General features: G+C 39.0%; 1 protein-coding gene across 5 annotated transcripts in view; it reads left to right on the top strand.

Moving 5' to 3' along the window:
• The window catches only part of cadm1a (cell adhesion molecule 1a), a 501,435-nt gene that overhangs the window by 384,302 nt on the left and 98,570 nt on the right, over positions 1-18,563 (top strand). For all 5 annotated transcript variants that reach the window (XM_023962566.2, XM_023962565.2, XM_023962567.2 and 2 more), the window contains 2 exons: positions 2,061-2,198; positions 12,923-13,081. In XM_023962566.2, the coding sequence (XP_023818334.1) occupies positions 2,061-2,198; positions 12,923-13,081 (297 nt within the window). The remainder of the gene's footprint in view (positions 1-2,060; positions 2,199-12,922; positions 13,082-18,563) is intronic.

Consider the following 18,563-nt stretch of genomic DNA (forward strand, 5'->3'; position numbering starts at 1 on the left):
GGAAAAACAATGTTTTTTTGTAAAGATTTAGGAATAGAAAGACAGTTTTATTAACCCGGTGTAAATTTCAAGCAAATACAGCATAAAAACATTCTTGCCTAAAGAGGAACAAATATATTTAAAAGAATAAAAAAAAAACATAAAATATTGTTGTGAAGTAAGAAGATGAGCTTTGTAAAAACACTCAATTTAGGCATCAAACCAGCAGCATTTTGACCCGCTCCTGCTTCCCCTGTTGCTGTTAAACCTTCATCTTTCATCTAAAATTATTGAACGATTTGATTAACAGCTTATTTTGAGGTCAATTTTTAGAGTTATTTGGGGTCATCGTTCATTCTCGCCCACGTGTTCCTGATAATATTTCTCTGCTCAACATGTAAAAAATGTAAATTCAAGCTAATTTCCAGCTAATTTGCTGGGTTAAATAAATCTGTCCCCTCGTTAGTTTGTTACTGCGTGAAAGTGTTAACTATCGGGATAATGTCCTCCAAGACACGACTACTCCTAAGTGAGATTTAATCAGGTTACAGAGAATGAGAGTAAACCTCAAGGAGTCATCAGAAATCAGAGGTCGGCTACTATCAATTGTTTCAGTTAGTTCTTTTTTTGACAATATTTGTACAAAGACAAAAATGCTGTCCAAATAAAATCCAGTCTAAGTGATACGTAATTTAATTTTTTACCAATGTCATTTATTGGGACAATGCACACTAATAAACCATCAATCCAGACTGCACTGCAAAAAAAAAAGTAGTCTAAAAATAAAATCTAGAAATTTCCACACAAGCATTCAAAAACGAAAAATGAAGCTAAAAAATGATAAACAACGGAATGTTTTGAGCTTTTATCAGGGTTTTTGAGGGAACTTAAAAAGTCTTAAAAGCGTTGAGATTTAGGCATTTGGAAATAAAGACCTTAAAAATCAATTTGAAGTCTTGAATTTTGATTTGAGCCTTTAAAATGTGCTGTTCTCACATTTCTTGTCAAAAATTAAAATTTTCAACCCAGATTGTTTTGATCAAACATATTAAATAAATCAATCATTATGTACCAATACCCTGAATACCAACCGCCGGTTTAAAAAGACAAGAAAAAGAAAAGCATCTTTCAACAGAAACAACTACAGTTTAGATAATAAAATTAGAATGAATGAATAAAATAGGAATTAGGCTGAGAAAATGGTCTTAAATATTTGTCATCTTAAAAAGATTTAACCTGAATAAACATGTTAAAACCCTTTCTTATGTACGTAATCCTGCTTTGTTTTGATTGCAGTAATAAAAGAATTGGTGACACAAGTGGAAATGCCTCCCTTTAGAACAAAATGTGAACAAAATGAGAATAAAATCTTAGTACAGGTTGGGGCATTGTAAAAAAAAAACTTTAATGAAATTTAAAACCAACAATGCCAATTTAAAGGAAGCTTGGAACGGTTTAGAGTAAAGTTAAAACATCTTAAAACCTGGTATAATAGCTGGAATGTCTAAATAAAAGGTTAAAAAATCTTTGCAAGGATCATATAGTTTGTTGTGTGATATATCTTTCCATCTGTAGTCCCTAGACAGGATAAAACCAGCATCTTGACTTTGCATAATTGTTGTTTTTTTTTTTGCATAATGTTTTTTTTTTTTTTTGCTGTGTTTACCTGGAAATGTTTACGGCAGCTTTGAATCTTCAACAAAAAGACTCTTAAACTGAACATTTTTACCGGACCTTCTTCAAGCTGCAGTTCTTTGTTTTTGCTCAGGGTTCTACTGGGGGAACTGGGTGGGTGGGAGGAGGAACCTGGTGAGGGAGGGGTCCCATCTTTGCATGATTGTCCTGTGTTTTCTGTTTTTAATAGTTTTCATTTTTTATGAACATTTTATCTGCTTCTATGTTAAGCGCTTTGTGTTTTCAACTGAAATGAAAGGCGCCATATAAATAAATTAAGTTTGAGTTTGAGCTAAATGCTGTCGGAAATGTCGCAAAAAAAACTCGATATTCCAACTTCTGCTTCAAGTGAGGTGACAAGACACTTGTGTGTTAACACAACGTTTTGTCTGTGTGCCCTGTTGCAGTTCCTCCCGGCAACCCCATCATCGAAGCCCGAGATGAGGTCCTGAGCGAGGGCAACGAGACAGAGATGACCTGCTCTGCCATGAGCAGCAAGCCCGCCGCCGCCATCAGATGGATGAAGGGAGATAAAGAGCTTCCAGGTATGCAGCAGCCAACTGTCATGACATTTTCTCCCTTCAGCCAATACCTGAGTTAAAATTCATCTCTGCATGTGTGTGGGGCGCCTTGTTGCCGAACGATGTTTAGATAAAGATCTCACGGTTCGCTTCATCCAAAAGACGCTTTGAGACGACATGAAAGTGAAACATGTGGGCATGAAAGCTGGAGTGTGAACAAAAGGACAACACAGCCTTTTAAGTATTTGGATGTCTCACAATATTCTATTTTACATTATTTATTTATGTGAATCAATTCAAAGGAGATCCCATGTGAGGCTACTTTACAGAGGAGCCAAACAACTTTCAAGTTTCATTCCAGTCGTGACCCAATTCAGTCCAGCTGAACTCTGAAGAGTTTAATGTCAGAAATACTGTGTCGGTTTAGAAACATTTCATTAGCTGAGAAAACCTCCGGTTGTTTACCCTGACCCCGGTTCCGTTTTTCATTTGACTCTTTAGGACTCATAAAAAAAACCTAAAAATGTTTCCAACTGTAAAAGAATGGAAGAGAATAAAACAATAGAACCGAACAGATTTTCAGGTAGAGGTGTGATAGTTTGGTGTGTTTTGTGATCACTAGTCAAACATGCTGCTATGGGCAAATGGGGAGGAAATCCGACAGACGATTCAAGTTCAAAAGTCTCAACGTCAAAGTAGCCTTCGTTAGCCAGCGGTACTTCCTGTCTGGAACGCCAGGGGGAGGAGTCACTCAGTTCAGTTCTCCTATAAAGTCAATGATTTTGACGCAAACCAGGAAGTGTCAAATCTTCTTTAATAGACCATGGAGTCTGATCTTGTAAAAGGAATTTGAATTTTTAATACGTTGTTTTGAATTCATTAGAGCTTAAAAATAGTGCGTGTTTTGGGCGTAGCTTCTTTACTTTGTCCTGCCCAAGTTCTGTTTTTTGGAACATTGTTAGTCCGAGCTAACTCCAGTCAATGTGCACGTCCCACTTGAGACTTTACTGACGTTAGATAGTCTGTTTAGTTTTTTGACTATGGTTGACTTGAGTCCCCTATCTGACTTTGACTCCCCAAAACTCAGACAAATGGCAGAAGACGACACTACAGAAACAAACAAGGCCCGTCCCAAGGAAAAGTCATTTAGACGGTTTGGTATCATGGGAACTTTCCCTTCCCAAATGTGCATGTTGCACATGCCATATGCACAGATGCTGGCTTATGAACTGCACTGATTAGCAGGCAGATGGTCCTCCCCCTCTTTAGCCAAGAGGAAGCAGCATCCATGATGTCCAAAAAAAAAGGATTTCAGATTCACAATACCGACCAAACACACACTGTTTTTGGAGTTTGTTTTTCATCTACAGACACTTTTACAGAAGGCATGCAAATGTGTGCTCTTATGTGTGTTTGTTTAGAACTAAAAAGAAACAAACGCCGCATCGCCGCCTTTACATTCTCCCCGTCTAGAGCAGGCTCTGCTTCAGCTTTGAGTGGATTCTTGTAAAACAGTGCAGATCTGCAGAGGTGGCAAAAGCTGCCTGGCACCCTGACAGCTTTCCATGCTTTCATCAAAGGTTGCTGAGCGTTAGAAGCCGATGCCGAGCTCAGGGGTGAACAGGCCGCCTCGGAGTTTAGACAGGGAGCTTTGTACAGACTTTCAAACAAAGGCTCCAATCAGAAGCCGTGTTGAAGGCCCAGAGCACCTTCACCTCTACACTCCAGTGCATTAAACTGCTGCTATTCAGCTCCAACCTGAGTAATCCACCGAGATTAGGTCACAGATTGACTTGTAAAGGGTTTTTACTGTCACAAAATAAGACTAGAGTTCAATCAATCAGTGTTTTTTGCTGACATGTTGACATAAGCTTGTATTGACTGTTGAATAGCCAAAGTTAATCTCTGGTGTTTTCTAAACTGTCAACGTTTAAAAGATTTGATCAAAATAATTTTGGTCGATAAAATCAAGAAATGGGAAACAGAGACGTTCAAACAGTTTATAGGCTCGGTTATCAAAATTCAAGACTTGTAAAGGTTTATTAAGGTCTTTTTTCTGAGAGGATGAACAGTTGAAATTATGAGGTCAAACTAGGATCATCTTAAGACGAAGGAAAAACCTTTAAAACAGTTTTGAATTGAGCTTTAATCACGCTGTTAACTGAAAATTAGAAAAAATAATGGTCAATTTAAAAATGATATAAAGGGCAAAAATTAAACCTAAAACTGTTACCAATTTTTTTTAAAATAATGTACATTTGTTTTTTTTTGTTTTTTTAAATCTTTTTGTTTTTTTTGTTTCTCCCTCTTTGCTTTCAGTTCAGTTTTCAGGTTTTCGCTGCTGAGCTGATCCTATTTTTTCTTGGGGGCGGGGCTTTGAGCTCATTGGCTACCAGGACGTGATTGTTATCCATCATTGTTACATTCCTATGATTCCCAAAGAGCTAACAGTGAGGGGACGTCTTTTCTGAGCCACCCCACTCTGATGTAGGCTACCAAACTTTGGGAGACTATTATCCTTTCTGTGTAAAATGGAAATAATGTTTTTGGTTGTTTTGCTATTTGTTCATTTATCGCAATTTGTAACGTCATCGCAATATTGATCATTAATACCGCAAATCCCAACTTTTCCTCATATTGTGCAGCCCTATAGTTTACTCTGACAGCCTTTAGAATAGCATGATATAGGAACTATAAAGTCGAAAAAGATTCCTATGTTTAGCAGAATTTCTTATTGTTTGGTTTGTTGTTGGTATAGTTGGCTTCCTTGATGGCCCTGCTCTGTTCTCATATTCCGTTCCTTCAGTGCAACAAAAAGAAACACAGGACTGAAAAACATTATAAAGGATACCTGAGCTCTGCCACAAGAGCAGCATTACTTAAACTGCTTTAAGCTTTAGCTCCAAAAAGACTTGTTTCTGATTAAAATTCCAGAGAATTCAAATTAATTACCTTCAGGGATTATCGTACTCTCTTAAATATCACTTAAAGGTTACGGTTGTCATGCTTGCCAATGTAAATCCAACCATCTCTACTAATGTGTGCACACCCTTTATATCACTATTATCTGTCTCCTTCCCGCTGCTCTCACCCTGCTTGTTTAGTGATTTATTGACAGCAGTCCTGACACAGATATCTTCACTTTCCTGGCTAACAATATAGTGAAAGTCATATAAAGTGGAAACCTTGCAGCGCGGCTCGATCCTTTCAGTTCTTTTAAGACTTACCAAAGAGACAGCACTTGGCAGGGCTCTTTATTGACTGACAAGGAGCAAAGCAGCCAATAACCTCAAGAGACAGCCACAGGACCATTTCACATCCTCTGCTCTGAGCTGCATGTTTGGCAAGAAATTTGGCTTTGTCGGAATTCACTCACTACTTCCTCACTATTTAGTGCACTATGAAGAGTGTTCGCCAATTTGTCGGGGTGTCCGAATCGAAAATCCAGTGACCCAGAAATTTCCTAGAAGTCTCTGCGAAGATCAAGTGAGCAATATTTGATGTCTCAGACAAACCTGGATCAGAGAAAATATCCCCAAGGTGTAGACCAGTGTTTTTCAACTTTTTTTGAGCCACGGCACACTTTAACCTTGACAAAAGTCCAGCGGCACACCAGCATCCAAAAATTAAAAAAAAAGGAAAAACTCATAGTTTGTATTGATCTACAGTCCCTCGACAATCTCACTTGCATTTTTATGATAATTGTGGCAGAAAAAGCTGGAAGTTGCAGCTGTTTTTTCTAAAAGATGTAATAAAAGTTAAATTAAAAGATTTAAAAACTGTTTAATGTGTGTTTATTGTGGTTTCAAGACGTTTAACAAATAAGACTCATTGTGCGCTGAGACACTGTCACTTTAACCCAATGCATCATGGGAGATGTAGTGAATAACAGCCGCCGAACGCAGATAGACTCGTTTCTCTGAGCTTCATTGTTTTGTTCTCTTGTTCCACGGTCTGACACCGGATCCCGCGGAAAGCTACACCGTTATAGCTTTAGCCGGTATTTTTGTTGGAACTGAGAGACTTAGTGAACAGAATCGGAACAAGGAGGTGAAGTCTTTAACCACTTCTGATTGGTCAGACTGATGACGTGTGATCAAGCCTCCAAGAATGATTGGTGGAGACAGTTAAAGGGGTGGGACTTTTTCGAATACAGCTGTAGCTGCGGCTGAATCGCGGTACCGTCAGTCTTATCAAAATGTCTTTAATAGAATCAAATAAACACAAAGAAAAAAGTATTTTACGATCTTTTATATTCCTAACTACTCATTGTTTTATCAGGGCCTGTTTGGATGAACACAGAGCTGATATCCTGGAGATGGGAAATGTTTATAGATCAGTTAATGAGGGCAATTTCCCACGGCACACCTGACCATCTCCCACGGTACACTAGTGTGCTCCGGCACACCGGTTGAAAAACACTGTTGTAGATAGACCACCTAAAACTCCCCAGTCAGGTTTCAATTCAAATCAATTCAAATTTATTTATATAGCCCAATATTCCAAAAAAAAGTCAACTCAATGGGCTTCATATCGGTCATTTTAAAAGAACATGAAGTCAGTCATAAAATTCAATAGTTAATAGCTAAACTAAACTAAACAGACTAAGCTACTCTGGGTATCTCTGCCCTTAGACCCTCGTTCTCTGTAAGGAAAAACTCCTTAAAAAAATGTATTCCTGAAAAAAAAAGAAGAAGAAACCTCAGGGGTGTCCACATGAAGGAGGGATCCTCCCCCAGGACGGACAGGCGATACAGCAGAACTCTTCAAAAAGAATTAGCTTATCTAACTCTACAACTACATGTTTGAACAGTCCACCAGATGAGTTTCATCCAGATATAGTTGGGGGACGGCTGGGGGTGCAAGACGACATGGCCAAATGTAGGCATAGAGACGAGCCACAGACAGGGTCCATGGCCAAGTACAGGAGCATGGGCGTGCCGACTGAAATCGGGAGGACAAAACATAATTTGCACTGCAACAAACAAAGGCATGGAGAGCTAAATGATAAAGACTAGAGGAGAGGAGAAGTAGATGAGAATAAAGGACAGACCCTGAGTGCACTAAACTTTCCCCAGCTTCTAACTTCTAGCAGCCTACTAGCGACCAGCTGTTATTGAAATTTAACTCAAACATCTTAATAGCAAGTTGCATGCACTATGGTACTTATACCGGATAGTAATCATAATATTAATGATAGAAAATTTACATTTTTAGGATATCAATATTAAAACAATGTAGTATTAATAATCAGGGGAATGGACCGCTCTGGCCTTATGAAACAAGCTATAATGGTGTGTATAATGGATGTAAACTTCATTACAGTACGTGAGGTAAGGGGGGCAAAAAGTTAAATATTCTCTGATTACTAGCTAGTCTAATTCTCTCCAAAGAGGAATGTTTTAAGCCTAACTTTGAATGTCAGCCTCTCTTCCATGAGCTGGGAGCTTCTTCTTTAATTCTGGGAACCACAAGCAGTTCTGCATTTTGTGAGCTAAGTGTTCTGTTTGGTTGGTAAGGTGCTTTGAGGTCTTATCGGACGTGGTCATACAATGTAAGGCCTTATAGGTTAACAGGAGGATCTTGAACTTGATTCTAGAATCAACTGGGAGCCAATGAAGTGAAACTAACACAGGAGTGATGTGATCTCTTCTGCTAGTTCCTGCTAACAATCTAGTTGCTGCGTTCTGAACAAGCTGAAGACTTCTTAAGGAACTCTTAGGACACGATGCTAACAAAAAGTTTTCACCATCACTTGTACATAAAACATTTCTGATCTTAGCTGTATTGTGCAGGTGAAAAAAATGCAGTTTTACAGGCCTGTGATATGCGAGCTTGAAATGATAAATCTTGGTTTTCCAACAGGGGCAAAGACGAAAGGATTCAAGGACTAAAAACAACCATAAATGTACCAGTTCATAAAGAATCCGGTCGGGACCCCTTTCTGTTCAATGCAACATAAAATGATCTACATTTAAAATGGAAATAAATATACATATGGAGTAATTTTAACCCCTTTTTTTTTTTGCTTCTGTAGCAACATTTTTTCAAATTCTTTTGATAAATCAATGCTGACGGTATATTTATCTCATTTTAAAAATATTTAGCGGTGAGACTGTTCTCCATCGGGCCATTAGTTTTAGTTTTTAGTAGTGATTGGTGTCTCCAAGTCGCATTTTTAACCGCCTTGTATGGTTTTATACATAAAATGCCAAGGACAGAATCTAAGAAAACTGCTTTCACGCCTCCTCTGTCATCTTCCGATGCTGCACTGTGCATCAACCCGGCACTCTTTCCATTTCATTTACCTGTGGAACAGCAGGCGCATGTGCTTTGTTGCACATCATTTGTTTCACTCAAGAAGTACATTGTCTTTGCAGAAAGACATTAATATTTGATGCAACGCTGTTTGAGTGCTCAGATGTCCATCTTTTGAGATTACTTCTCTGCCTTTGCCAGCATTTAGGCACCGGTCAGATTTGGCCCCATGCTGTGCCAAGCGGGGGTCTTTCATTCTGCGTCTATGTTGCACAGATGAATGATGAGTGAGCAGCTGGCTGGCGGTGATAAATTAAACAGAGTCACAGGAAAATTTGCTACAGACGGTCCACTGTTTAAAAACTCTCGTTATCCAACCCGTTGTGTTTTACATTTTGGGTATAAAATGGCCTGCAGGAAGAAATAGCTCACAACTGGAAGAGGAAGGTATCCTTCAAGTACAAAGGTAATTTTTAGGTGGTGACAGATGGCAGAAAAGGAGGGATAGGCAGGAAATAAGATGGTGCCTCATTAATCACCTGAATTACCTCACCGTTTATGCTAATTACACTTTATTCTTAGACACCTTTGGACTTGAAGGACCCATAAGTACTGTGGATCACAAAGTAAATCATTTCCAAAGATTCATACAAAAAAATGAACCAACACACCAGGAATTAGAAGCATAAAAGCTTTTGATTTGAACAGACGTCTTGAGGTTCCTTTTGCAGTTGATTACACTCGTTTAAGGCCTCTAGTGGGATTTATTCATGAAAAACCTGTTCCTTTACACCGGCCACATCCCATGTTTGCTCTTCCAGCATCCAGAAAGACAGTCACCATAGCAATGGAGCCGCCTCAGTGACTGAGCTGCAGTGGAGGCGCCATTAGAAAATGCACGCTGCTGAAATATGAACTGATGGGTCCAAAAGCCATACATTTGCACAGATTCTGTGCCAGCGCTTCTTTTGTTGGACTCTTTCACCTTATTCAAGTACTTGTTTTATTGATGCTACTCTAATGCACTCCTGCAAATGACTGAGAGGAAGCAGGACAAAAGGATAAGAGAAAGTGAATAATCAATCATGCTTTGTGACTGTGATTTGCGGCACTCCAAGCATGCATCCCCAGCCTTTTTTTTTCTTCTAAAGCTGGGAAGAAGCTGTTCTCTTCAGTGTGCCTGAGAATGTATTGTCCGAGTGACATTAAAGAGGAGGCGGACTCCTTGCAAGCATTCGGCTTGGCAACGCCGAGCAAAAAGTGGCCACGTAGTAAATCTGGCTTCGTAAAGCTTAATGAGTGATTCACAGTCTCACAGTAGTACCAGAAGGCAAGCTTTTTTTTATTTTATTTTTATTTTTTGCTGATTCACTTTATCTGAGCATCATCGAGGACACTTCACTTCTGCCATAAATGTACATAAATCCAACAGCAGCTCCTTTTGTCTGGCCCCAGCATTTTAAGCTGTCCTTTCCAGAGGCAGCCTTGAGTACCGAGTTTTCATCCTTTTATGTCGTTAAAGTTAAACTTTGTGGACTGGAAACTCAACAACGGGCGACGCACAGAAAGTACACCTATTATGAGTATTACTTTGCAAAATGTGGAGTCTATGTCTCCTTTACAATAAGCAGATAAAGTCGTTTTAAAACAACTTCTTAAATTTTAGAATTAGAACAAACTGGGTTTAGACATACTGGGCCTTTTTATTGGACGCTCTTATTTCTCTTGTCAGATTTGGTGGTTAGAACAGCAGCTGTGTAATTTCCTGGTGACGCTCCATTAGGTTAGTTTAAACAACAAAGGAAAATGGTTTTCGATCAAAGCTTAATTTAGGGCACAATTAAAAGGTTTAACCACACTAACAAGGTCCTTTCCCTTCTTGTTTTTATGGAAAAGTCTTGGGTTCTTCACAAACACCCCCCTACTAACGCAGCTTCTTACTGACCAAACACACCTGATCAAGGTTATCAGCAGCGAATAAGATAAGTAGGTCAACAAATTATTGTCAACATGAGTTTGTTCACTTTATTAGAGTCTTGGAAGACATCAAAGCCATAAAACACTGGAGGCTATTTATATTGGCTCATGTGCTGCAGGCATAATCCACATGAATCAAGTTTTATACCGATGGTAATTTTTTAAACACAGACGTCCTACATATTATTTAATGTTATTATCATACTGTTGCTGTGAGGATACGTCAGTGGTGTTTTTGGTCGTGTTCTGTCATCTATCATCCAGTCCTGGTTCATGTTAATCCTCCACAGCTGTCCTCATTTCTGTTCATTGTCATTAGTGAGTAGAAGTGTCTGGTTTTCAGTTTGACATTGTCATTATCTGCTTTATCTGCTATTAGTTTCCACGGTTTTTGTCATGTTTAGGTTTGTTTAGGTTTGTACGAAGCCCATCGAGCCAACTGTTGTAGTGAATGTGGGCTATACAAATAAAATTGAATAGAATTGAATTTTTTATTAAATGTTTGCATTTCTGCTTCTAAGCCTAGCTTCCTGCATTGTTGGCTTCTACACCGCCAGTTCCTGACAGCTGTATCCAATGTGGCTCAGGTTCTAGATTAGGAGGCTTTTGTTGTGATTGGAAAGATTTTAATACAGAAGATTGTGAAACTGAATGATGTGGAAATCAGAAAATATTACATTAAACAGATACATTTAGTGTCTGTTGTAAAACAAGATAATGGGTTCAACAGAACACCGGGGGATTTTCCAGCCACATCTTACTCTTGCATCTCTAACAGAAATGAATTAATGGTATTACAAAAAAGAAAAAAGAGAAAAAGAAAAAAACCTTTATTAGAGGCAAAAAGGTCAGGTGATCAAGCACGCCTTGAGGCCATACGAGTGCACGCACCTGCTGTGCATGACTTTAAGGATTAGCATCTAAACCAAAACGAAACATGTCAGTTAAAAAATTGTTGACAACATGAGAAAGGTGAGTTTTAAAACTATGCAGCGCTTAAAAACCAGAGACCAGCCTAGAATCTACAGTTGATGTCGTGTGGAAAATGTTTACACCACAGTAGAGAAGCCAATTATTCACTACGTATAAAAAAAAAATGCTGTAATGTTTTGGTATGAGTCTCCTTAATAATCCATTCGTTAGACATTAACAGGAATTACTAATGTGTTCATAAGCTTTTATTGGACATTCATCAGCATTAATAGATTTACTAAATGTGCGGCCTTTAAAGACATTTTTAGCCTTTGTAAAGCCTTTATGATGTATAAGACGTTTAGTAACATTTGTTGATGTCTTACTTATATCTTACAGGTGTTGTACATTTTATAAATTATAACATTTTATTATCTTTTATTTGTTTTATTAGATACATGTTTGTCCGATATATTGTATTTTTTTACCTGTTAATTTGCGTAATTTTTTGCTTTCTTTTTTCTTTTACCTTTAGGCACTTTGAGACCCTGTTAGGAGTTGTACAGGGCTTTATAAATGAAGTTTCACAGTTAGCTGTTTCACAAATGTCTTACAGGTGTTGTTAATAAGATGATTATAAAAACATTCAACTAGCAGTTGTAGATGTCTTACAAATGTCTTATATTTATGATCAAATTGTTTACAAGCCCTACGTTAATGTGATAACTGCAGTTTTCCTTATAGTTTATTAAAAATCCTCCTGCTGCTTGATATAAAGCGTGACCGATCTTTATCCTCACAATTCTTATTTATAAAGACCTTGTAGGCGATTGATTGTGCCTCTGTCAATAGTTGGAGAGTTTTGCAGCATTCTCATCTAAAGTGACGGATATTTTCTGGCACAAAGAACGAAAACGTAGTATGAAAATATATCATTATGTGAAACCACAAACAATCTTTTCAAGATTCAAACAATCCCATTTCAAGCCTTTTACTCGGGTTTTCTGTCTCTAACCTTTAAGAAACTGTTGCAGCGAGTGATGCCACAATTTTACAATACAGATTACTTCCTGCATGAAATTCTATACCAGTTACTAGTCATTTCTTATAGGTGAATTGTTTTTTCCCCAAGTTTCAAGGTTTTTTATTTGTCGTGTATGCGTCATGTGACTGATGGAGCAGTTCGATATTCCTTGGACTGGGGGATGTTTCAGTACAAAACACTGGAGTAACTCACCTACTAACCAAAAATATCTAGAAATGACACATGCACTTTTATTTTCTCATTTATTCATTAGTAATCGACACTTCAGGAATGTAGTTGTTGACGATGGGTATTTTTTTCGATACCTTGGTAAAGATACTCTCATCACTAGTTGTATCCCAGTGAAAACTGCTTCATTCTCACTTAATCCATCCATCTTCTTTATCCCGTGTGGGGTCATGGGGTCGCTGAAGCCCACACCGCATTTTTTTTGTGCTTTTAGACAAAAGAAAAGGCTCTTCAGAAATCCGAGTCGAGTAACTTGACTTAATAACTGGAGAATCTTTTCACCAAAGTAAATGTTTTAATAAATGTTTATTTGTTTTATTTCCTTTAGGCAAACCCAAAGTTCAACTGACCTACGACAAGATGTACACAGTAACCAGCCGGCTGACGTTCACCGTCAACAAAGAGGATGATGGGATGCCTGTGATTTGCATCGTGGATCACCCTGCAGTCAAGGACTTCCGAGCACAGAAGTACTTGGAGGTGCAGTGTAAGTACTAGTCTCTTAGTGTTCTGTTGCTGCCTTTGTTTTTACAAAGAAACACAATTCTGCCTTTCATACTTGGGTCACATTTTCATTAAAGTTCAGGGTGTTTTATACTTGTGCAAACATGGAAACTGCACATGAATATTTATAACTCATGAAGGCATTTTCTTTCAACAAACCTTCTTATGCGCATGGAAATCACTTTTCTTATGCAAGCTTTCTGTGATTGTGTGGAACATGGTAAATGAGAGGTGTAAAACTGACTCCAATTGGCTTTTTCCCTATAAAGGTTTTATGAGTCCTCGAGGAAGCGTTGTAAACTCTGGAGAAGCGGTTGTTTTTGCTGCACTTGGGTTCACAGTCTGTCAGAAATTCAACAATGAATGCAGGATTTCTGCTCGGTTGTCTTATTTGGGCCTTGTGGTGCCATGTTCAGACAACACCTCCCTTCAATAATCTTAGGAAAGGTTTGGACACCACCGAATTCAAGTGGTACATACTTGTACCAACCTAAACAGTTTGTATTTTCCTTTGCAGAGTCGTGGGATTCTTCTTTTTTTCTCTCAGAGATGTTAAGGAAGGGTGTTCCTCCAGCTTCGCACTAAATGGAAATGATGAACTTTCCTGTAAGAATAAAAAGTTTGAGTTTGTGGGAAAAGGTTAGGATTGGGTCTTAACATTTACAGAAATGTGACCAGGGGTCACACTTATAGACCATTTCAACATCAATGTGTAGTATATTACTGTGGTATTTGGTTATTGGAGCCTCTTGACCTATTTTCACCTTTCGGGAAATAAAAATTTTGACAAGTCAATATAAAGTTTTAGGTACTTGAATGTCTGTAAAGTTTGTTTAACATTAAGGCAGGATAAAGGACTTTAATTTTGGAGCTGTTGCCGGCAAAGAATTAACACACCCTAATTGAACTACCATAACCCTGTAATCGTTCATGCAATTCCAATGGATTCTGAGGCCATTGGCGCAAAGCTGCTGATCTCTGCGTCCAATTCAGTTTGTTTACGTTAATTGCGTAAACACTTTACTACTGTAAAATGTTGCATGTTGCATGCATACATATCGGAGCTTCAAGATCCGTTGAAATAATGTCAATTGCATAAACGCTTAAATAATTACAGTAGTCGAAGGAATATCAACAGTGTAGCTAAAGCTGCAGTGTTAAAGGGTCAGAGGTAACAGCATCACTGCTCTACACAAGACAATGTGTGGGGTTGATTTTGATGAAAAGGAAGACACGGGATAGCAGTTCGTTGGATCTTCTTAAAGGCAACTAGAGTATTACCAGCTCAGTGGCCTTGTGGTTAGAGTGTCCCCCCTGTAACTGGAAGGTCGGAAGGTCATACCAAAGACTTTAATAATGGTACTCTGCTTGACACTCAGCAATTAAGGGGTTGGATTGGGGGGTTAAGCCACCAAATGGTTCCCGCATGCGGCTGTGTCTGCAGCTCGCCGCTCCCCAAGGGGATGGGTCAAATGCAGAGAACAAATTTCGCACACCTAGGTGTGTGACAGATAGTTGGAATTTAACTTAATTAAAGGGCCTGTATCATGCAAAATTTTTGACTTTATTTAATTGTATAAGAACTTGAAATCAGTCCTAAACTTCAAAAAGTAATTGCTAGACTAAACTAAACTGAGTAAGCTAAACTGGACGTTCCTGCCCTTAGACCCTCCTTCTCACATTGTGACATCACAAAGTGAGGAACAGCCCCTTCCAGGAAGAGACTGCGCCCCCAGCACCACCCCCGGGCAAACACACACACTTTCTCCACGGAGCTAGCGGCGGTCGGCTGGGTCAATAGTGTAGCATAAATATCATGGGCAAAACGCAGACATACTGCCGAGGCCGGCTCTAGGTTGACGTCATGAAATGGGCGCCACCCACAAGGAGCGAAAGGCAGTGCCTCAGAGATCGAGTCTCCTCAAATCTTGGTAGGAAAATGAGCTGCGATAATAACTCAGATTTCTTTAAAAAAATCGTTCTTTAGTGTGTCAAAGGATACACTAAAGAAACTGTTGGATATGGTTCACTCTGAAAGTCTTAAGAAAAGCATGATATAGGCCCTTTAAGAAAAAAGTACTGTACCAACACAGGGAATGTGTGACGTGTTCAAGGACGCTACATGTGGGTTTTTGAACATGCTTTTAGCATACCGTGTTCACACAAGTCTGTCACTACCCGATACCAGCACATGTAGTCACACAGTTGGTAGAGGCTTTGCGCGAAATTTTGTACCGTTGCAAATCTTGATCATCTTGCTTAAGGCGTTTTCTCTCACTGCCTTATGCCGATAGATAAAAGACTTGGTGTCAAAGAATTCCAGCCAGGACACAAACCGCAATTGTAAAATTTTCCTTCCTTCATGATGATATTCAAACGGTTCCGTAAATTGACAAGAATGCTACCCAAACATCAGTACCAAATCCCTGATTGGTCAAAGTTCAGCTAGTTTAACTTTTGATGTGTAGTCAATGGTCATCTTTTTGTATGCAAAAGACTTAACCTTAAAAAAATTGCATGGCAACTTGTCTGGAACTGCTTTCCAACTATAAAAGGCCACAAAAGTGAAGCACATCTCACCACATTAGTGGTGTTTTTTGTTTTGGCTTTCTTGAATTCATTAGTTAAAGTTAGTTAGTTAGCTAAAGTTAGTCTGAATGGATGTGTCGTCCAAAGATACCAGTTCTAAAATAGAAGAAGTGGAATTACAATCCGTGGAGAGCATTTGATCAGTTCCAGTAGATTCTTCCATGTTGTTCCCCTCAGTTGGGAATCTTGCAAAGAAAATAGGTTTAATCGAGCAGACTCCATGAGCGAACAAGGACTCTTTTATTTTTTATTTTAAGAACAACTGGGGCATAAGCTGTAGAGTAGATGAGCGGCAAAGAAAGAGCATCTCCTAAATGGAGGGGGAATCGTTTGCCAGCTGGAGGCGACAGCCAAGTAAACAAAGTTTGGATCAGTCAGAGTAATTAACCTTTATTGCTTCTTTAAATGCAGATGAGATAATGATGCCGCAGAGACAAAAAAACAGAGCCCCAGTTTACCTGTACAGCCTTGGATGTGCTGCACTGAGCAGATGCCCCAACAATGTTCATCAGTTTAAGATTGCATTGCTTAGCATAAAGACTGCCGCCCCGCTGCGTTCGCATCAGCACGGTCAAGGTAAGCAAACGCAGGGCTCTCACAGCTTCAGCGAGGGCAGAGGATCCAGTGTGTTTGCCAGCTGTTGTCTTCGTGGCACTCAGCATGCATCACGTGAGCCTTTGGTGTGAGAAAAATTCACACATTTATTTTTCTGCTTGATGTTCAGCTATAAATGAAAAACCTTGAGAAATGAATGGATGGATACATTCGTAACAGTCTATTCTGTTTCATTGAGTCTTTGTTTTTTTTCTCTCTGAGCTCCACTTTAAATAAAGTTGCTTTGGAATGAAGGGGCAGTCATGGCCAAGAGGCTGTAGCAGCAGCTTTGTGGCTGGAGGGTTGCCAGTTCGATTCCGCTGTAATCAACCCTCTTTCCAGAATGCTTGGTTGGGCTCCCCACCCGACCGTTCATAACATCTCAAGTGCACTTTAACAAGACAGCTCACCACCACCTGCCCCCCTTTTGGAGAAGCACGTTGCTGGACCGCTTGGGATGGGTCAAATGCGTTTTCCCGCATGGTTCAATGAAAACTGAATTAAAAAAGAAAGCTGACAGCCTTACAGACATGAAGACACAAAAACAAATGTGGTTTACTGTTAGTTGGAGACTGAGAATGAAGGTCATTTCTTGAAAATAAAGAACCATCTCTAACCCTGTAGCACCAGATTTAGATCTGATATTGACGCTCATCAACCAGTTACACAATTAATTTAATTCCAAATGGATTCTGAAGCTGATAAAATCCACGACAGTGTTTATGCAATCAACGTTAATCAGGTGATTATGACATGGAAAAAAGCAGCCTCAGAATCTACTGGACTTACGACGGTTCTGTAAATGGTCAAAGAGATAAACTAGTGCCTGTTATTCGGCTCTTTAACACGCGCAAGCAGACACGTTTAACACCGACAGCTCCGGTTAGTGACACAAATCATGACACCGTGGGAAAAAACACACACAAACAAAAGTCCTAACTCAGAACGCAAACAAGATTCTACAAAACTGGAAAAAGCACATTAGTTGTCAGTGTGGTGCAAATATGTCATGTCTAGATGAAGCTTTTGACCAGCAGTGGGTACATTAAGTTTAGCGATTTACATTTTAGGTTCCCAGTTATTATTATGCTTAACCCCTGAATGAAGTTACAATCATTTCCACAGTTTAACTCCCATCTTGTGATCTATTTTCAAAGCGTTCCCAGTGGTCTTTTAACTAGGATGATGCAGTTTTTAGCCAATCGTATATAATTTAATCCAAAAATCTGTTGTTTTCTGAAACATACAGTAGTTTCTGCAGAGCAGCAGGAGTTCATAAATTCCTCTCTAAGTTGTGGACTGTTGCCACAGAGAAACCCCCGTCTCATGCACCGTCTGGAGCATCCAAAATGGCGAGCAATATCGGAGCTCATCCAGCCGTAAAGCTTTGATCTAGCTCAGACGAGGAATATAAAGACGTTCATGGATCTATTTGTCTGCAGGTGGATGATCAGAATGGAGCAGAGCAGGGAGCTAACATATTTTCTACTTCACAAAAAGGATATTTTTCATTCACAATAAATTGAAAAAAATAAATACTCACAAATGCAATTTTAGGCTTAATTTTCTTTTTATGCGTTCTCCATCATCAGAAAAATGCCACGTTTAAAACACCAAAAAAAATGATTTCAGTTTCATTGAAACTTTAACGTTTGAGGACGTTTATCATGTTGACTGAAATGATATCCTTGTTTGATGAAATGAAAATGAAAATTTAACATTCTAGTTCAATAACCCCAGACTTTTATGTAAAACGGAAAAACAATCAACAAATTCCGACTTTTTTTAGAATGACAATCCGTTTCATACTTTCTGAGCCTTCCTCCCACCTGTGGATTCTCCACAATGTTCAATCTGAGGCTCTAAAAAGCAGGACGAATTGGGGAAAACTATATTTTAGGCATTGTGATGGAAATAAATGTAGCAGAGGAAAGCCTGTTTTCTGGTCCAACATCAGCCTGTCCAGCCAACTTAAAGGAAAGCGTCTGAATTTCACCTCCGCTCAGGCAGAGCCTTCAAGAAGGAGAACCAGGAAATATGTGCATTTGTTTTTAGTTTAGTTGTGTTCTTTAATAACATGGTTGAATCTTGACTTTTATTTTTTAAGTGTCACGTTTGTTTTTTGCTTGGCCCCATACTTTTCATCTGCTCCACCCCAGGAAAAAGGAAGCTCGTGCTAACGCCTGGTTTCAGATTTGAAAATAAAGTTCAGGTTTCAGAGATAAATCAAGGATCATTCGATGATCCAAAACCTTGTGACAGCTCTTTTCCTGGATTTCAAA

This window comes from Oryzias latipes, chromosome 14 (genome assembly GCF_053564925.1).
Source record: "Oryzias latipes strain Hd-rR chromosome 14, Olatipes_Hd-rR_3.1".
Lineage (NCBI taxonomy): Eukaryota > Metazoa > Chordata > Actinopteri > Beloniformes > Adrianichthyidae > Oryzias > Oryzias latipes.